The sequence below is a fragment of the Buteo buteo genome, chromosome 3, assembly GCF_964188355.1.
Source record: "Buteo buteo chromosome 3, bButBut1.hap1.1, whole genome shotgun sequence".
Classification (NCBI taxonomy): Eukaryota; Metazoa; Chordata; class Aves; order Accipitriformes; family Accipitridae; genus Buteo; species Buteo buteo.
The window spans coordinates 69,363,445-69,383,287 of NC_134173.1; the positions used below are offsets into that span (position 1 = coordinate 69,363,445).

At 38.8% G+C, this 19,843-nt stretch overlaps 1 protein-coding gene across 7 annotated transcripts in view; it reads left to right on the forward strand.

The window, feature by feature from the left end:
* The window catches only part of EFR3A (EFR3 homolog A), an 88,059-nt gene that overhangs the window by 38,079 nt on the left and 30,137 nt on the right, over positions 1 to 19,843 (forward strand). For 6 of the 7 annotated variants that reach the window (XM_075023972.1, XM_075023971.1, XM_075023974.1 and 3 more), the window contains 5 exons: positions 1,947 to 2,096; positions 8,089 to 8,226; positions 13,195 to 13,273; positions 14,184 to 14,319; positions 15,932 to 16,096. In XM_075023972.1, the coding sequence (XP_074880073.1) occupies positions 1,947 to 2,096; positions 8,089 to 8,226; positions 13,195 to 13,273; positions 14,184 to 14,319; positions 15,932 to 16,096 (668 nt within the window). The remainder of the gene's footprint in view (positions 1 to 1,946; positions 2,097 to 8,088; positions 8,227 to 13,194; positions 13,274 to 14,183; positions 14,320 to 15,931; positions 16,097 to 19,843) is intronic. The other variant, XM_075023973.1, reaches the window with a different exon arrangement.

Here is a 19,843-nt window from a genome sequence, read left to right on the forward strand (position 1 = left end):
GCTCTTCAGATTGTCAGCCCATACCATTACCTGTGCTTCAGTTTGCAATGTTGATGTGCCCTTAGACAGGGAGGAATTTCATCCTATTGACATAAGACTGTACATGACCTTGATTTAAATGTAATCTTTGCTTTAATACCTATCTGAGACTTCCTTAGAGAAATGAAACATTTCCTGTATGTGATGAAATTTGATGCTGCCCCTTCCTCAGTACTTCAACCCTCATTTTTCAACCTCCTATACAACAGTAAATTAGGTGAAATTAGTGCTAGTGGCACTCCAGCACACAAAAGTGTGACCTTTTTTTCCCCCATGTGAATCCGTTTTTCACTCAGGTTGACCAAAAGTAGCAATATGACTTTTTTCCACATCATCGTAGACAGTTTAAATGTGTCTCTTTTGATTGCTGTTCATAAAGATCTCTTTCATTCTTGGAGTTGGCATACCAGATTTGCTGTAGGTACTGAGGTAATTCAACAAAACAGATGAGCTGTGACTACAGATTACAATTCTAAAAGCAGATATCACATGTAGTCGATACCGTTGATGGGCGCTACGGAGTAATTCATCTGGTCCTAAACCAGACAGAACTAATAATTTAAAAGGAAAAAAAAAGGTGTCCGTGATGGAATTTTGGAAGCTCTGTGCCTTAAATGTCAATCTTAGATCCTTAATATTGGAAACTTAATATTGAATACTGCGCTGTAGTTGTAGTACAGCAATAGCAAGTGCTTTTCTAGCTGTTCGTGCATCCATCTTCCCTGTTTGGTATGTAGCCCTATTAAAAGTGTCTTGAAAGGTTTGGAGTGGTATCACATCCATATTGAATGCCCATGGCTTTGTTCAGAAATAGCTGAAAATCAGGGGGCTACAGATAGAAGTATTTACAAATGGAAATCTAAACAAAAATACTAATTATAGAGTTCGGTTAGGTCTGTAGTTCATCTAGCAAATGTTTTAATGTAGTGAATTTGACTGAACAAAGGCTAGTTATGTGTTGTCCATACTGAAATCAAGATTTAAAAAATGAGGGATGGATTTTAATAGAAGTAATTTCAAATTTTAGTGAAGCTTGTCCTTATTTCCCTTGATTGCTATATCACCTTTTCTTCTACTCATTTTCAGTAAGTAAAATTCTATTCCCACCATTTATTATAATGGCATAAGTAGCTATTACCACTTCAAAAAAGAATATTTTGCCATTCATTTCACTGTACAGATTCTCCTGCAAACTATTTTTGTTCAACAAAACAAAATAGCTAACAGCTAGACTAAGTCTTTTTTAGAACTTATATTAATTTTTCCTTTTTATTGTTTTATTGTTGTGGTTGATCAGTTCTTAGTTAATTTGTTTCAAATGGTTTTAGGATAAAAGTGGTGGTTCCTTTTGTGCATCAGGCTTAAGTTGATAGAATTATCCTTTGCTTTCCATCTTGTGAATCTTGCACAAATCTTTAAAGATTTGTTGTGATTAATCCACAGCGTTAATTACAACTTTTAAGGACATGATCACATGGCTCTGGTAGCTATTGCTTCAGCTTTGCTGTGATAACTTCACAATATTTTTCTTCAGCACTGGAATAGGTTGAGATTGCGCACATTTCAACTGATGGATAGTAAATTGCATAGAGTTGGTGGGGTTTTACCCATGTGACTTTCTTTTGGAGGTTGTAAACACAGTTTGAGTATTCATTGATCAGTGTCAGCATTATCCTTACAGATCACCTTCTGTTCAGTTGTTTTGTCAGCTTCTTTACGATAAAGGCTATAAAGGCGTTTAAAGGCAATATGGGCAACCTTAATGAATTGGCCAAATTTCCAAATTACTGCTTTTGAGAACTTAATGGAATTCTACACTACATAATTAGTACTGTCTAATAGGTAAACAGCCATACTGGGAGGTGCTGTGTTTCTCCTTTTTAGTAATTCCTTTTCTCCTTCCTTAGGATCCGAATTGCTGGAATCAGGGGCATTCAGGGAGTGGTTCGAAAAACAGTTAATGATGAACTTCGAGCAACTATATGGGAACCGCAGCACATGGACAAGATAGTACCATCATTGCTGTTTAATATGCAGAAAATAGAAGATATTGACAGGTATTTTTATTCCTGGTCACTGGCATGTTTTTTAAACAATCTTTAGGTTTAGTTTTTATGATAGATACCTTTTTCTTTTTAGTAGAAATAACGACTGACATTTACTAGTTGAGTCTCCTTGAAACTGAATAGCGCAGCTCTGCTTAACTGCTCTTAATGTTTCTTCTCTTAAAGTCTTTTCAACCGCCTTTGTTTCACTTGTTCCAGATTCTATTGGCCTAAAAATTTCTCCAGAAATTGTATAACCATGTTTAGACTTATTGAAAATTGTAAACTCTGTGTTTTGTAATGTCAGAGATTAGTAAGCACAGTCTTTTTGGTGACTCAAATGATTTTGTTAGTTATATTTGTTAACAATTGAGGGTTTAATTCCCATTTAGCCATTACTAACAACTGTCTGTCCTGTCTGCAACAGTACTTAAAGTGGGGATTTAAAATGTATTAATATGTAGACACCCTTCTCTTTTTTTGGCTTTCAGTGACTCCTAGGCATATTACCTGCCAGGTATGCCTTCAGAAAAGATCTCTGATAATTGATGTTGAGGATATACCAGTCACCTTACTGACTGAAATAGGATTTGGATCAACCACTTAAAGCAGATCAGTTTATATGTACTGCAGGACTAATTTTTATCATTTGTCGAGCAATTCAGTAGAGTGGTGAAAAACAAATCTGTCAAAAGGCAACTGTTAATTAAACATCTGAACTGGCTGCTTGAAACTTTTTCTACACTGCACATTCTACAGGAAAAAAACCTAATGATTTTCCAAGTTGCAAGTAGGGACCTTGTATTATGTGCATATGACAGAAAAACTGAAAACAGTATTTATAAATTGTTCATCTGTTGGCTTTAAATGATGTTACAGAGAATTTCTCATCTTGTTTTACATGTGGCTTCATATTTGTGGAGCACAAACAGAGGCATCTTGAAGAGTAAGAGTAAGAAGCATTTAGTTCTGGCAGATGGAATCAAAGCATTATTTGAGAAAGAGCAGAAATTCCAGAAAATAGCCCCAACTTAAGTCCATAGAAAATAATGATTTTCATTTAAAGCTGAAGGACACGTAGGTAACACCTTAAAGATCAGTGTAATTTTTACTTGTGGAACCTTAATAGCTTAATTCAAGATTCTTCTGAGTACATGTCAGATAAGGCACTTTTGGGGGTTAAGAATTTAATATTTAAACAATATTTTAAAAAGATAATCATATGCGGATGTTGTTATTTGTCTGTATATCTGAATGCACATTCTAGTTATGTGACTGTCAGAAAAATTTGCAAGTGTAACATATTCTAAAAATCAGATTGGGTTTTTTTTTAGTTGTACTTCACGACGATTCTGTACTACAAAATAATTGCCATGCATACTTCAGTATAGTATAAGGCATTGCCTGAAAGACTCTCCCTCCCTCCTTCAAGTTCCCTAGAAGAAAATTCAGAAGAGTCAGTCATGTATGTCAATTTATGTGTATCTCTAAAATGGGGATATATGAAATTGGAAATTCACTTAGTTTGTACAATATTTTTCATGATTACTGCAAAGCTAAACGTGCCAGCCTTGTTTAAGGCAGAAGGACACTCTAAGCACTTGTAGACTTGACTTCAAATCCTTCTAATATATCTATAATGTTCACATAAATTCTGTTTTAGAGGTAGATTAGAATATATTTCTTTCTTGGGGTGAGTTAATCATAGTCAAACATTCCTGTAGCTACTCCACTCAAAAGTAGCAGTTAAGTCTTACTTCACATGTCACATCATATTTTTTTGGCCAGTCCTGGTTTTGTGGTGTTACGGAAGTCTCATGCATGGGATGCTGAGTTGCTGTGAGCCAGTTTAAGCCTGTGATTAGATGTTTGCTATGGAAACTGCTGTACTTCAAAACATCCTTCCTTCCAGTTCCTTGTTGCCACCTTTTCTGATAGAGATTACTCACAAGAAAGCTGGTAGACAGTTAAAGGGAGTAGTTCTTGCCCATTTCATTGCAAAATACATTTCATGTTTCATTCCTCTGGACTTGTGGTAGTACAGAAAGTCTGGATGCGGAGGAATAGTAGTAATTTTTTTTAAGTGTTGCAGTTGGATTTGTCAGATCTTTGTTTAAAAACCAAGTCAGTGAAACAAAATGAGTGCAAGTTGCTCATTTGAATTTAGAAACTTGAGGGTCTGTACAAAGTTTTATATTCATTGTCTGTCAACTAATAATGCTAAGGAGCACTTACTGAGAAATACTTATAGGTAGATGCTGTTAAAGTTCAAAATAAAACTGTGATTCCTACAGACAACGGGAGATAATTTTGAACATTGTGATGCAGTCTAACGTTTTAGAGTAGGAAGACTGGATTGCAATATCTTCCTTTAACCTATTCTAAAATAAGACTCCAAGCAATGCTGAGAAGTCACTTTCTATAGGATTGCATATACAAACATTTAAAAGATAACTTATTTTTACTGCTTTTTAACTAGAATTCTTCCAGACAGACTAGCTCCGTGTGTTCTGCAGCTTGCTTTCTTCCCCCCCCCCCCGCCCCCAGCCGCCTTTGTAATCCTGCTGAGTTCTAGGGAATCTGTGTCAAAACAGCAATGGGAATGACAGTCCTGCCCTGTTGTTTGTACCTTCTGTGCTGAGAAGGATGCCCATCTGTCTAGATCAGAGTCTAGGCAGTACAGGAAAAAAAAAATAAATACGGAGATTGAGGGGCACAGCAGTTGGATAAAGCTGCAGTTTAGTGGTACTCATGGTGGATTATATACAAATTATCATGCCTTTTAGAATTCTAATCATTGTGCATTTGTAAAACTATTTCTCTCCTTACTTATCTAACAGGGTGCCTGGGGCTTTTTTATTATTAAAATCTGACAAGCTAGCAATGTTACAGTAGCTTCTGAAACACTGATGTTACCAGAGGCAACAGGATTTTTATATTGCAACTTTTAGATTGCAGTAGTCTTGAAACACTAGAATATCTTTTGCTATCAGAAGATATTACAACTTTGATGTTAATGTGTTTATCTGACTCGTGGTATTTCAGTATTTGACTTTTTATAATGCTCTAAAGCTATGTTTTTATGATGCTGAAGAGTGAACATTAACTAAAGCTGATGCTCTCAGTGAACACTTTTAAACATATTTAATGCACAAGCTTGTACTGCAGAACTGGAAGTATGATTAAGGTTTTAGCGTACTGATTTCTGCAGTCTAAAATACATCTAATGCATAGTTGCATAATGTTAATGTAGGTAGATGAATCCTCACTTAAGTTTCTATAATGTGTTCTGTGCAAAAAAAATACTTGCCACCTGTAGGTACCATACTTCTCAATAAGTAATATTGCACCTTAGGTGGAACTGTTTTATTTCTTTCTTCCTCAGTCTCCCACCTCTCAACTGCTCAGTTTAAATGAAGTATTAGTAACAGCTTAATGGTATGATGTGTGAAGCACTTAAATTCAGAAATACATTTCAAATGCCTTTCATTTGTTCTAGTAATTCAGGTCTCTGTGTGCTGAGGAGGAGGTGACTTTGGACAAAGGGAAAAAAAAAAACCAAAACCAAACAACTAAAAGACCCACAACCAACCTACAAGCCAAAAAACGAACCAAAAAACATTACCAAGGCCTGCATCAAAAATGAGAACTGGGAAACTGGAAACTCTTCTAGAAAGGCTCTACCTTTCACTGTTTACAGTGCAGGTGCTGTTTTTAGTTACTCCATGGTGAGGACAGGAAAGCTTAGTGGTAGAATTCAGGCCTTTGTAGGTTTTGGGTTGTCCAAACCTGTGAGATTTCTGTAGTTTTGCTTCTCTTGTGTCTGGATTCTGTCTTTAATTCGGTATTCTTACTCTCTTTTTGTGCCATGTTGATTTTAAACAGTTGGCCTAATTCCCAGTCACAAAGAAAAAAAAAAAATGAAAATGACAGTATTTGAACTTTACAAAAGTTTGGTCATTAGTATAAAACACTAAAGCCTTGCTTTGCACTGCATAAGTTTAAATTTCCATATGAAATGAATTTAGTCTTTCACTGGCGTATTTTAGCACCTGAAGAAATAGTAGTTGTAGTAATAAATTCTCCCCTGCCATTGCTTTTTTCCTCTCCCTCCCATTGTGTCATTTTTTATTATCATTTACTATCAGTAGTACATTTCTATGATTGCAATAACTAGTCTTCTTGTTAAAGGACAAATTTCTCAGCAAAACTTAGGCAGTTTAGCACTCTTCATGGTGTATTTATCTGATGCAAAGTTTGACAATCTGTATTTTTTTGTTGTTATGTTGCTTTGTTTCTTTTTCAGAGCAATGCTTTTAGGGAAAGAAGAACCGTCCTTCAACAAGGGCCACCTTTATAAATATAGTATGGGGAAATTAACATCAATATCTACATCTTAAAAATATATTTCCGAATGTGAAAGGTGTTTGATGTTTGTTTTTTTTTTTTCCCCCTCCAAGTTATTAGTAACATACTATGTGGTGAATATGGGAGTCCAGTTGCCCAATGGTATCATAGAGGTGAAGAATACTGCATGGCAAAAAGCAACTTGGCAAGGTGTTATGTTTTAATAAGGTTAAAAGTTAGAGGTTTGTAGGTACTGATCCAGATGTTCTAATAGATACTATGCTTATCTTTTCATTCCTTGTGGTGGGTTAGCCCTGGCTAAAAGCCAAACTCCCACCCAGCCATTCTTTCTCTACCCTCCCCCGCAACAGGACAGGGAGAAAATAGGATGGAAAAGCTCATGGGTCGAGATGAAGTCGGGGAGATCACTAACCAGTTACCATTGCAGGCAAAACAGGCTTGACTCAGGGAAAATTAATGTAATTCATTGCCATTTAAAACAGAGTTGGATAGTGAGAAACAAAGACAACAACTAAAACACCTGCCCCCCACCCTGACTCTTTCCCATTCCCAGCTTCACCCCTTCCCTCCCAACTCGTGTCCCCCCGAGGGGCGGCGCAGGGGCTGGGGCCGGGGGTTGCGGTGGGTCCCCCCCAGCCCCTCTGGGCCGCTCCTCCCTCCTCCCACGTCTCCCTGCTCCAGCGCGGGCCCTTCCCCGGGCTGCAGTCCTTCAGGGACAACCTGCTCCCGCCCGGGCTCTCCACGGCCGCAGCTCCTGCAGGAAATATCCCCCTGCTGCGGCCCCTGTGGGGCCCTCCCCGGGCTGCAGGGGGGGTCTCTGCTCCAGCGGGGTCTCTCCAGGGCTGCAGGGGATGGATCCCTGCTGCGGGCCTGCACCGCCTCCCGCCCTCCTCCTCCTCCTCCTCCTCCTCCTCCTCCTCCTCCTCCTCCTCTGCCTGTGCCGCCTTGGGCCCTTTCTGGAACCTGTTTTCCCCATCTTGGCTGAGGGGCTCAGCTGTGTCCTGCGGTGGGGCCGTTGGAGCCGGCTGGGACGGGCTGACGGTCCTCTCCATAGTAATGTTCGGAGACAGTCAGTTAGAAGGTGACTAACTTGTGCGCTATCTAGTTAGAGGTGAGTGTGTGGGTGATAATGTTCTAATTGGTTCAATCAGACTTTTTGTCAACTCACAAGCCATCTGTTTCTGCAGAAGTATTGGAGTTTTATTTAACACTCACCCACACAGTGTGGATTCAGTAGTGGGCAGGTGAATGAGATCATTAGTCTGAACAAAATGACTAAGATTCTGCCTAACTTTTTGTGCATGGTTTCATAGCCTTCATTCATTGTTAGCAGTGGGTAATAGTTTGTCAAAATGCAGTGGGTAACAGGTTAAATCAGTATTAACAGCCATTGTTTTTGCCATATAAGTATTTACTAATATAGTGGTCAGTACTGAGAGAACAGATGATGATCTGTAGTCCTCCCATAGGATAATAAAATGTTTTATTCAGAATTCTGGTTTGATGCATATTGAGATAACAGTTCTTGCCTAGATCAAGAGCGTGACTCATGAACATTGTAGAACCAAGGGTGGATGCAGTAAGGAAGATGAATATTAATCAGTAATCAAATCAATGTGGTTTTGTCTTATTTCAGCAGAATAGGCCCTCCATCCTCTCCTACAGGAGGAGAGAAAGAGGAAAATCCTGCTCTGCTGGCCGAGAATTGTTTCAGGGAACTACTAGGACGAGCAACCTATGGAAATATGAATAATGCTGTCAGACCAGTTTTCGCGTAAGTCAAAAATTCATAGAAGGTCTTTCTTAAAGAGATTTTTTTAATTTCATCCTCTAATTATGTTGCATTAAATTCCTTCCTCCTTTTCAACCCCAAGGATTCCATTCATGTTTCTTCAAATAATTGCCCCTCTTTTAATCTCACCTCTTTGTTGCCTGTCTGCTAACTTGAAGATAGTTATGGAGAAATATGTATCCCATTTCACTGATTTTAGAAGTGCGATATAATGATTTGGATGGGTTATTGGCTCAGCTGGCCTTTCTTTTGAACGTGAAACTGTTATTTCAAGATATTAATGTCCCATAGATGACTGTTGCAGTCAGTGAAGAGACAAGCCGAGTAAAATACAAGTAGCTGAAAGGAATACTGTGCCCAGATTAATACATAAAGTTAAGATTTATACTTTCTTGCAGATTTCTTCCAAGACCTGTTTTGATACTCTGTGAGGAATATCTTTAACAGCTCATTAAGTAGTGAATGGCAGATGTGCACACAGTACACACATTATGCACAAATGCATACAGTACAAATTATAGCTGATGTATTAACTCTCAAGTCCAGCATTGTTTAGTTCTCTGCATTGCCCCAGTTGCTTCCTTAAAAAAATATGATGTGAAAAAAGCTATAAGCATTGAGATAACTTAAATCTGCTTCTTTCACCTCTGCTAGTGTCTACAAAGTAGGCACGTTCTCAGGAGAAACCTCTGCAGGAAGCAGTAGACTCGGTGATACTGCTTTCAAACTCTGGCTTTTCCTGCTGATCAGGAGACCTGCTTGCTCTTTGTAGATTTTCAAGATACCCACCTGTTATGGGAATATCTTATCTTAGATGGCCTAGTTCCTCCCACAAAGACTAAGTATTCCATTCATATACTGAAAGACTTTTCAAGCTCCATAAAGCCATTTTCAAGTTACTACTGTTAAGTACGAACAGAAATGCAAAAGGAAGATAGGGTAGGTATTGAAGGCAGAAAACTTTTGTAGCCCCCCTTTTTTTTTTTTCCACATTAAATGCAAAGAACTGTGCTATTATCTCACTTTCCATGTGTACCTATTATACCAATCTGATAGGAGTTTAACTGTTGCAAAATTGAGTGTTTTATTAAAAAATTCTCATTCTTTCCGACATATAAAATTTGCATTCCTCCAAAATAACTGCCACTAGAGTAACGTTTAAGTACTAAACAGTCTGGATGGACTATTTTGAACTATATTGCAGCTGCTTTCTTGCCACTTTTAAGTTCCTTTTATGAGTTTATCTCGAAACTTTATCAGCACGTGCGTTACTTCAGTCTTCTGAATCATTTCAGTATCAGGGAAGTTTCCCACAAATAATTCCTGATTCCCTAGACTAGAGTTAGTGCTTGGTTTGGTGTTCGAGAAGATGTCATACAAAGCTTTGGAAGTGTTCTTTCCAGCTTAATTTCTTTTCTTGCTTGCTGTGATCCTAAGGAACTGCTTGAGTCTTTGTGCATCTCTACATGCCACATGCTGCATTTGTGCGCTGAAATCAGTAGATAATGACCAGTTACTGAGAATATATTATCTCTTCTATGAATAGAAGGTCCTTGTGGTCACCATTTTTGTGTTCCATTTTGAGGAAGAATTGCCAAATAAATTTATCTTTTTATAAATAACTGCTGTAAAAGTTTAGTATTTTTTAAGAACAAGAGATTCAGAAAATGCAATTTCCAAAGTGTTTTTCCTAAATAAAAAGGGAGTGCTCTATCTAATCAGTTTCACTTTGTGAATGAGCAGAACTGGTAGAATGAAAGTTTGAGATAGTGAGTCCATTGCACTTTATCTGTTTGAAAAACCTAAATTAGTTTATGTATACTTGATTAGAAAACAGTTTCTCCTAACAGTTTTCAACAATTTCACAGCTTTTAAGAAAGCTCTGGAAATAAAGATAAGGCCGCTTATTACAGTGCTAACACTGAAGATGCAAGTTCAGTTCCCCGCTTGAAGGCTTGTTTCATGTGGCATTGGAATATCAGTCAACATGCTATCACTTCCTTGCAAAACTGAGAGAATAGTGCTGCTTGCATCATGAGGCTGAGTACATTCAATGATTGAGGGCTTTAAATATAATGAAGATAGTTGAAATCTGAATTTGGTCTCCTGGTATGGGTTTGGATTGACCTTAATTCTCCTTGCCTTTGGCAGAAAATCTCCATGGTTATAACTGTCTACATTTAGCAGCTAGAAACTCTCAAATTCTCATTTTTAATGAAATCTGACAAATCAATCTGGCAAACTGGTTAATGAAAGTAAAAAAAAAATTAATATGATATGAAAAAAAATTTTATTTTGTGTCAACAGTCACAAGCTATTTAGACTTACTTAACATGAATTTGCAGTGGTGAATAGATGAGGCAGATCCAGAGGGATACAGAAACCTAGTGAATATAAACAACTTCCCAAGTATAACAAGTTACACCCTATTCATCTCACTGTATTTCCATTATTGTGAATTATCACATCATCTGTGCAAGGGGTTTGAATATCAAAAGACTGGTGTTTAATATTCTTTCAGAAAATGTAATGCATGAGAAAATTATTTTATGTATTCCCATACATGCCTCAGTTCTGCTTTCTAAACTTCTGTATCAATTTATCATTTTGTACTAGAAGGATTGCTTGAATGCGTGACAATGTGAGTGAATTCAGGGACTGTTAGTGTCTTTCACTCCATAATGTAGTAACTTATACCATTGGTTCTGCTGTTCCTTTTAATTTGAGAAACCTAATTGTGCACATTTGCTACATACATGCAGCAGATCTTAATGGAAGGCGGATTATGGCATTTGTTAATCCAGCAATAAATTATATTCTTTATTAAAAGAAATGTAATTGGAAAAAAAAATGGGCAAGATGTGACTTGATTTTAATTAAACTAAATCCACCATGTTGAAAATACCATTTACTGTCTTTTACAAAAACAAAACTACATTGAATACACTGCCTGCATTATGATGAGTAAAATATATCACCTACAGTAATCTAATACCTCTTTTCTTAGGAGGAAAATTCCAGTATAGGAAGTATGCTGCCCGTTGAGCTATTATACAAAACATTAACCTAGGCTGTCATCTTCCCCTTGCTGTCTTCCCATCAGTTCAGCTACCTGAAGCAGCTAATACTTTGCCTTTCTGGAAAAAGAAAACTGTATGTCTTGCTTTGAGAAGAAAGGTTTTTAAGATGTAGTTGACCATAATCTGCCTGAATGGATCTTTGGGGCAGATAAAGAGGAACTGTCAAGGGTAACAGAGAACACATGCTACCCTGAAAGATTAAAGGATCAGTTCCAATCAGGAGAAGATAGTGAAGAGTATGATTTTGTATTTGATGGACCATACTGGAATGATATTAGGGTGAAAGAAGACAGGATTAAATATATTATGAGCTGCTAAGCCTTGAAGGATTTAAAGAGGTAATTTTGTTTGTCTTTCTACCCTAAGTCAGGATTAAATATACCTGTGTGTTTGGAATGCGCATAAGAAAGACAGCTATCCCCAACAGGTAGTCCAGTTTAATGTTTAGTAATGCAAATATGCTGTTGACAGACAAACACCTCTAAAATTCCTGAAATTCTTTCCTGTAGAGATTTCTATTAAAGGCATGTCATGTGTCAAAATGGCAGTATGTTTTTTTTAAGCTCTGCAATGCACTGCAAGATAATTTAGGGCACAGGAAAAGGTAGCTTTATGCCAGCTGGTTTAATCAACCTTGAAGGAGACCTGTGTACTCAGCTAGGTCACTAGGCTGGTAGCAGCTGGCCAGTGAGTTAATTGAGACCTCCAGATTCCAGGCAAAGTAAGTTAAAGCATCCAGTCAGTCCTTCTGTGTCCAGAGTACTGACTTCTTTCACCTGTATGCTTTCAAGTTTGTTATTTGAAGCATCTTTATATGTTTATTACGTTCTTTGGGAAAGGGCAGACCAATAGTGATTCTGTAGCTGAGATACCTACTTAGAAACTCTACCTAAATTCAGTTTCTGTAGAAGTTTTTTGTTAGTTTTTTGTTAGTTTTGGCAGGGGGAGGTGTTGTTTGTTTGGATGGGGGGGGTGTTTGTTGTTGGTGTGGTTTTTTTTTTTAACCAACCTAAGTCATACCAATGTAAAGGCATCCGAAATTACTTTCTTCGGTCTTCTAGATTTAAAAATGCATTTATTTTTGTCATGCTTTTCCAGGTACTCAGATCTCCTTTTTGGAAAATTTGATGTGTGCCCTATTCACAGCTTTCAGCATAGTGCTTAAGCAGAATTTCTTGTCTTTGCTTGAAACTCTGACAATGTTTTTCATTGGTGGTTCCTATCCCATTTAAAGAGAAACTGATGCATTTATTGTTCTGGTTCTGTTTTGATATTTCTTGCAGAAAGTGTTGAAATGCTTCAGTAATATGAGAGTATATACACAAATAGTAGCTCTTTTTTGTTTTCCATATATATTATTCATGAAGCCACTGTGAAAACAAAAATAGTTCTTAAGAGTCTCTATTCTGGATGTAATATTCAGCCATAATTATTTTGTAGCTCCTCATTCAAAACAAATTATTCATCTTATTTAGAGTAGAAGTTTGTCAAGGTATTATAACCATCCTCTCCAGTGTGTCTCTTTCATGAAAATAAGCATATAATGCCACCGCCACTTTTATGCATGCACTTTGTATGGAAACAGTATATTGTTAACTGTATATCCTTGGTATGACTAGTTTCCTTAAATTCCTGAAACTGGAAAATTGGGAATTTCTGTTGCAGCCAAATGTTTTGTGATCGCATCCTAAACCTTGAAAACAAATGCTTTTCTGAAGTTCTAGTTTTCTCACCTAGTTAATAAGTCATTGTTTAGAACCTTTATGTAAGGAAATAATCCCTTTGGGGTGAATTTTGAGAAAACTTTAAGATGCTATTTATTATATGTGTGGTATGTCATTATTTTCGGTCCCTTAATTTTTGGTTACAGGCATTTAGACCATCATAGACTATGGGATCCCAATGAATTTGCTGTTTCCTGCTTCAAAATCATCATGTATTCTATACAGGTAGGATTTTCTCTAGTGTTTTTTTTCCTTGCATACATATTTCAAGCACATGAGACAGGTTTAAATGTTCACCTCACCACAATAGTGATAGACAGTAGATGAAGTCAAAGAACCCACAAGATCCCATTTCATAACTCCTTAGGCTTATTCTTCAAACTTTTCAAATAATAACCTAATCATAGTTTGTGATCAGAAGTTATCTGATTTACTTTCAATTGAAGAAAAAAAGATATTCAGGAATTCTCAATGGAAGCTAGTGCGGAGGTCTTTCAGCAAGTTCAACAAGGAGCAGGATAGCCATACTGATCGGACATTGTGCTTGATAAAAATAATCTCTCAAGTTAGTAATTTCTCCATGCCAATACAGCTGTACTGCTTTTACAACCCAAGAAACCAACTTCACATGGAACTGTGTTTTGCTAATTGATTTTTACTAGTGGGCAACCTCTGTTGCCTGTTGTAAACATGATCAAAGTCTGATTCTTGGATTGCATCAAGCAGAGACACCCAAAAGATAAAGTCATAGAATTCCAGGTTTGTGGAAGAAAGCTGAGTTTTCTTAGCGTTTGTATCAGTTACGCTTTTTTGTAAGGCCAGTGGAAGTCCTTGAACTGCAGTTAGCTGAATGAAGTACCACTTCATGCTTCCTCTGTGCTTGTAGATATTCCTGGATATTTTAATGTTGTAAGCTTTTGTATATGGTGCTGCATGGACCTGTGTGGCTTCGTCTGTCATGGTAGTTTTTAAAATCCATATTTAATCATTAATTGATTGAAATTTAATTGAATTTGTGTAGTAAGAATGTTGCAGAATAGGAACATGGTCATGACTATAGCTGTGTGGTGTATGAAGTCATTCTTATTAACGTCACAGATGAAGCTTTTCTTTCTGTTTGTTTGGATTTCAATAGGCACAATATTCCCATCATGTAATACAAGAAATTCTAGGACACCTTGATGTTCGCAAAAGAGACTCACCACGAGTTCGTGCTGGTATTATTCAGGTTCTTTTGGAAGCGGTTGCAATCGCAGCTAAAGGATCAATAGGTAAGTCATCTTTAATTAAAGGCATCAGGTCAAAGGATAGATTTGAAGGGTGGTGTTCATTTTTGCTTTGTTTTCAGACTGAATGAAAGCATATATTTTGAGAAGATTTTGTATTTATTATTTTTTTTTCTCCTTTGTGCTGATAAAATGCTTGAAATGTTACTTGGTTTACAATTACTCAAATGTACTTACTTAGTCATTTGACTTTTATAATCCTTTGCATTGAAAAAATGAGTAGATGCATTTTTACAGCCTTGTGAAAGGCAGGAATTCCTCTTTGGTAAGAAGTCACAAAATCTGAGAGAACTGTGTGTGTCTCTACAAAATGTAAAGAGCACTGTCGCTTTGTGATACAGCTGCTGTGAGATGAGTGATAATATGGGAGTCAAGAGCAGAATGATCTTTGAGGAATTTTACCTTAGTAACTATGAAGCAGCTGAAATAAGGTGAATTATGTCATTTACGGTAGCATAGTTCCTTGAAATAAGAGTAGTTATGAAGATGTGTACACACATGTGCTCTGCTGCTGTTTTGCTTTGGTCTCTTGCTGAAACATTATTGCTTTGCTTCATTAGCTTGAGTCTGTGCCTGTCCTTTCTCTTTAGGCAAGACAGTTGCATGCACAGACTTGTGAAGTCTTCTACCATATTATGAAAAGAGCTCATTATTTGATCCAATATATAGAACTGGATTTTAGTAGCAGGTTTTGAAATAAGTTTGGGTGCAAGTACCTGCAGTTTAGCCTATTGTTGTTGCTTCATTTCAGCAACCGCTCATTTTCTATATAAAACTTGCATGGTGGGTTGACTGCGGCCAACAACCATTTGCTCACTCCCCTTTCCCACAGGTCAGGGAGAAGGTAGAAAGAAGGTGAGAAGTCTCATGGATCAAGATAAAGACAAATTAATGGGTGAAGCAAAAGCTCATGCACAAGGAAAGCAAAGGAATTTATTCAGTACTTCCCATTGACAGGCAGATGTTTAGCCACTTCCTGGAAAGCAGGACCTCAGCATGCATAATGGTTACCTGGAAGACAAATGCCATATGAACAAATGTTCACCTGATTCCTCCTCCTTTCCTTGAGCTTTTATTGCTGAGCATGACATTATATGGTATGGAATAGCCCTTTGGTCAGTTTGGGTCAGCTGGCCCTGTCTGTGTCTCCTCCCAGTTTCTTGCACACCCCAGCCTACTCTCTGTAGGGATAAAGTGGGAAAAAGAAAAAGCCTTGACACTTGCTAGCACTGTTCAGCAACAGCCAAAACACTGGTGTGTTGTCAACACTATTTTAGTCACAGATTCAAAGCACAGCACTGCTGAGGCTGCTAGGAAGAAAGTTAACTCCATCCCAGCCAGACCCACTACAATTTGGTAGTAAAGGATTATGCATATATACCTGATTGCATTTCCTGATTCCAAAATAATCTCTAAAATGTCAAGGTATAGGCACATTTCAAAAGTTTATCCCTAGGCCATATCCCTCAAACAGTGAATTTTATTTGTTCTTTTCAGCTTAATCTGATTTCTCCTGAAAAGGGATTGAAAAGGTTAGTTTACATTTTAAGGCATCTTTCCATTGACAGGTGCAGTCATTGTTATGTGTTCTTTCCAGGTCCAACAGTTCTGGAGGTTTTTAATACCTTGTTGAAGCACTTGCGCATCAGTGTTGACTTTGAGCTGGGTGATAGGCGCAGTTCAGCAGGAAGTGCCACTATCAGCACAAGCTCCAAGGAGAGTGATGAGAGGATTGTCCAGAATGCTATTATTCAAACAATCGGTGAGTAATGACAGTAACATAGCCTCACTTAAAATTCCTTCCCTTCTCTCCCTTCCTCAATGAAATGGTATTAAAATAGCTTGAATCAAAAAGCAGTAATGGCAAGTGTGGTATCTCTGATTGTACTTGCCTCTAAATCTCAGGCTCACTTTATGTATTTGACTTCTGAAAGACTGTTCTCTTAATTGTTAACTGAACAGATCTCCAGGAAGCTCAATGAAAATTAAAAATGCTGGTGGACTTACAGTAAATTTGTTGGTTATATTATTGTATGGCCCTTGAAATATAGACATCATTCTATGCCTTTGGTACAGAACTAATACTAGTCCTTTTATGAAAAATCATATTGCAAGCAATCATATGCAGTAATATATTTTAGTAGGTACTACTTGAAACTTTGTAGAAACCAATCTTAAACATAGTGGCAACAATGACATCTAATGGCCGGTTGTGCTACCACAACTTAACTGAAGTACTTCTAAGCACAGCACTGAAAATGAGAGCAGCAGTTTCTGTAAATGATTTTGTTAAAATAGCCTCTCCCCTTTTTTTCAGATTTTCTTTTTATGGTACTGATATTATATATTGTAGTTCATTTATGATGTGTATTCCTTACTTGAAGAACAAGGGGGAATGCAACTTAAATGTTGTTCACTAATCTGTACTTTTGCTTATGCCCTGAAGCTTTCTAGAGCAGTAGCAACTATGTAGTAGATTACTTCTTGCCATTCCAGTAAAACTCCAAGTTAAAAAGTTCCCCCCCACCAAAAACAAAACAAAACACAACTTTTTAAAGTAAAGCTTATTTCTATCAATGTTACGTTTATACTATTGCACAGCTATAGAATAGAATAGAATATCTCAAGCTGGAAGGGACCCATCAGGATCATCAAATCTGACTCTCTGCTCCTCGATGGACTACCTAACACTAAACCATATGACGAAGAGCGTCATCCAGACAATCCCTGAACTCTGACAGGCTTGGTGCCATGACCACTTGCCTGGGGAGCCTGTTGCAGTGACTGACCACCCTCTCAGTGAAGAATGTTTTCCTAAGGTCCAGCCTGAACTTCCCCTGATACAGCTTCATTCCATTTCCCTGTGTCCTATCGCTGGTCACCAGAGAGAGGAGATCAGCACGTCCCCCTCCGCTGCCCCCCTTGAGGAAGTTGCAGACTGCAATGAGGTCACCCCTCAGCCTTCTCTTCTCCAAGATGAACAAACCAAGTGACCTCAGCTGCTCCTCATAAGTCTTGTCCTCGAGACCTTTCACCATCTTGGTCACCCTGCTCTGGACACGCTCTAATAGTTCGGCTGCCAGAGCATGCTGTTGACTCATATTCAACTTGCTATCAACCCAGACCCCCAGATCTCTTTCTGCGGGGCTGCTCTCCATCCTCTCATCCCCCAGTTTGTATGTATAACCAGGATTACCCTGTCCCAGGTGGAGAATCTGGCACTTGCTCTTGTTAAATTTCATATGGTTGGCGATTGCCCAGCTCTCTAGTCTTTCCAGATCTCTCTGTAAGGCCTCTCTACCCTTGAGGGGGTCCACAGCTCCTCCTAGTTTAAGTATTGTCAGCAAACTTACTTAATGTACATTCGATTCTTGTGTCCAGTTCATTTATAAAAACATTAAAGAGCACTGGCCCTAAAATCGAGCCCTGGGAAACCCCACTGGTGACTGGCCACCAGCCTGATATAAACCCATTTACTAAAACTCTTTGAGCCCGACCCATCAGCCAGTTGCTCACCCAACGTGTTATGGACTTGTCTAGCCGTGTGCTGGACATTTTGTCCAGCAGGATACTGTGAGAGACTGTATTAAAAGCTTTGCTAAAATCCAAAACTACCACATCCACTGGCTTCCCTTGGTCAACTAGATGAGTGACCTTGTCATAACAGGACATTAAGTTGGTTAAGCAGGACTTTCCCCTCATGAACCCATGCTGGCTATGACCAATGACTACATTGACTCTCAAGTGTTTTTCAGTAACTGGCAGGATAACCTTCTCTATAATTTTGCCAGGCACTGAATTGAGACTGACAGGCCTGTGATTACTAGGGTCTTCCTTCTTACCCTTCTTGAAATTGGGACAACATTTGCCAGCTTCCAGTCGACTGGGACCTCTCCAGACTCCCAAGACCATTGAAAAATAATGGAGAGAGGTCCCTCAATGACATTGGCCAGCTTTTTCAGTACCCTTGGATGAATCCCATTGGGCCCCAGAGACTTCTGCACATCCAACTGGAGCAGCAAGTCTTGAACAAGTTCAGGGTCAGCTGGTAGTTTATCATAACCCCTTAGTCTGGGAGTCTCAGAGCCCATTACTGGTGTTAAAGACAGAGGCGGAGAAGGCATGAAATGTCTCCACTTTGTCTACATTGTTATTTGTGAGGTGACTGACCTCATCAAGCAATGGACCAATGTTATCTCTGATACTCCTTTTGCTGTTAACATACTTTTTAAAGCCCTTTTTGTTGTCCATCACAGTGCTAGCCAGCTTGAACTGCTGAACCAAGTTTCAGCTGCACAAATTTTCTCCCTACAGTGGCGAACAGCATCTGTGTGGTCTTCTTGTGTCGCCTGTTATTGCTTCCAATGTCCATACATTTTCCTTTTCCCCCTAAGTTCTAGAATATGATCCCTGCTCAGCCAAGCCGGCCTTCTGCCCCACTTGCTTGACTTTGGACACTTTGGTATTGCCAGCTTCTGTGCTCCTAAGAGATGGCTTTTAAAAAGTGACCAGCATTCATGGACCCCAATACCTTCAAAAGCAGATTTCCAGGGGACCTTACTAACTGGCTCCTTCAGCAGCCCAAAGTCTGTTCTCCCCGTGTGCAGGGTTGAAGTTTTGCTGGCAGTTTTTCTCCTATCACCAACAATTCGAAACTCAAATACTTTGTGGTTACTGTGACCAAGACAGCCACTGATCAACGCTTTGCCCACGAGTCCCTCTTTGTTTACAAACAAAAAAATCTAGGAGGGCACATTTCCTAGCTGGCTCCCTTAGTACCTACACCAGGAAGTTATATTCAATGTGCTTCATATATTTCCTGGACCTGTTTGTGCCTACTGTATGATATTCCCAGTTGATGCTTGGGAAGTTAAAATCACTCATAAAGACAAAGGCAGTTGATCTAGAGGTATCCCTTAATTCCTTGTAGAACAATTCATCGGTGTCATTGTCCTGGCTGGGTGGTCGATAGTAGACTCCCACAACAACCGCTTTATTTGCTTTCCCCTTCATCCTTACCCAGGGGATCTCAACTGTGTCACTGCCAACTGTAAGCACCATAGAATCCAACCCCACCCTTACATACAGCAGTACCCCCTGCCTTGCTTATCCCTCCGGAAGAGCCTATAACCGTCCATCACAGCACACCAGTCGCAGGACACATCCCACCAGGTTTTGCTTATGCCAATGATGTCGTAGCCCTGGGACTGAGCCAAAGCTTCTAGCTCCTCTTGTTTATTCCTCGTGCTGTGTGCATTAATATAGAGACGTTTCAGGTGTGCTCTAGTGTACCCAGGACAGCATGGAGCAGACTGAAGGACCTCACTAGCACACCATCCCTCAAAAATTGGCATGCTGCCCACAGTCTTATCTCTAGCAAGCCTTGTTTTATCCCTTTCCCCCTTCAAATCTAGTTTAAAGGTCTTTTGATGAGCCCTGCTAGCTCTTGCACAAAGATCCTTTCGCCCCTTTGAGACAGGTGTACCCTGTCTGTTGCCAGCTGGCCTGG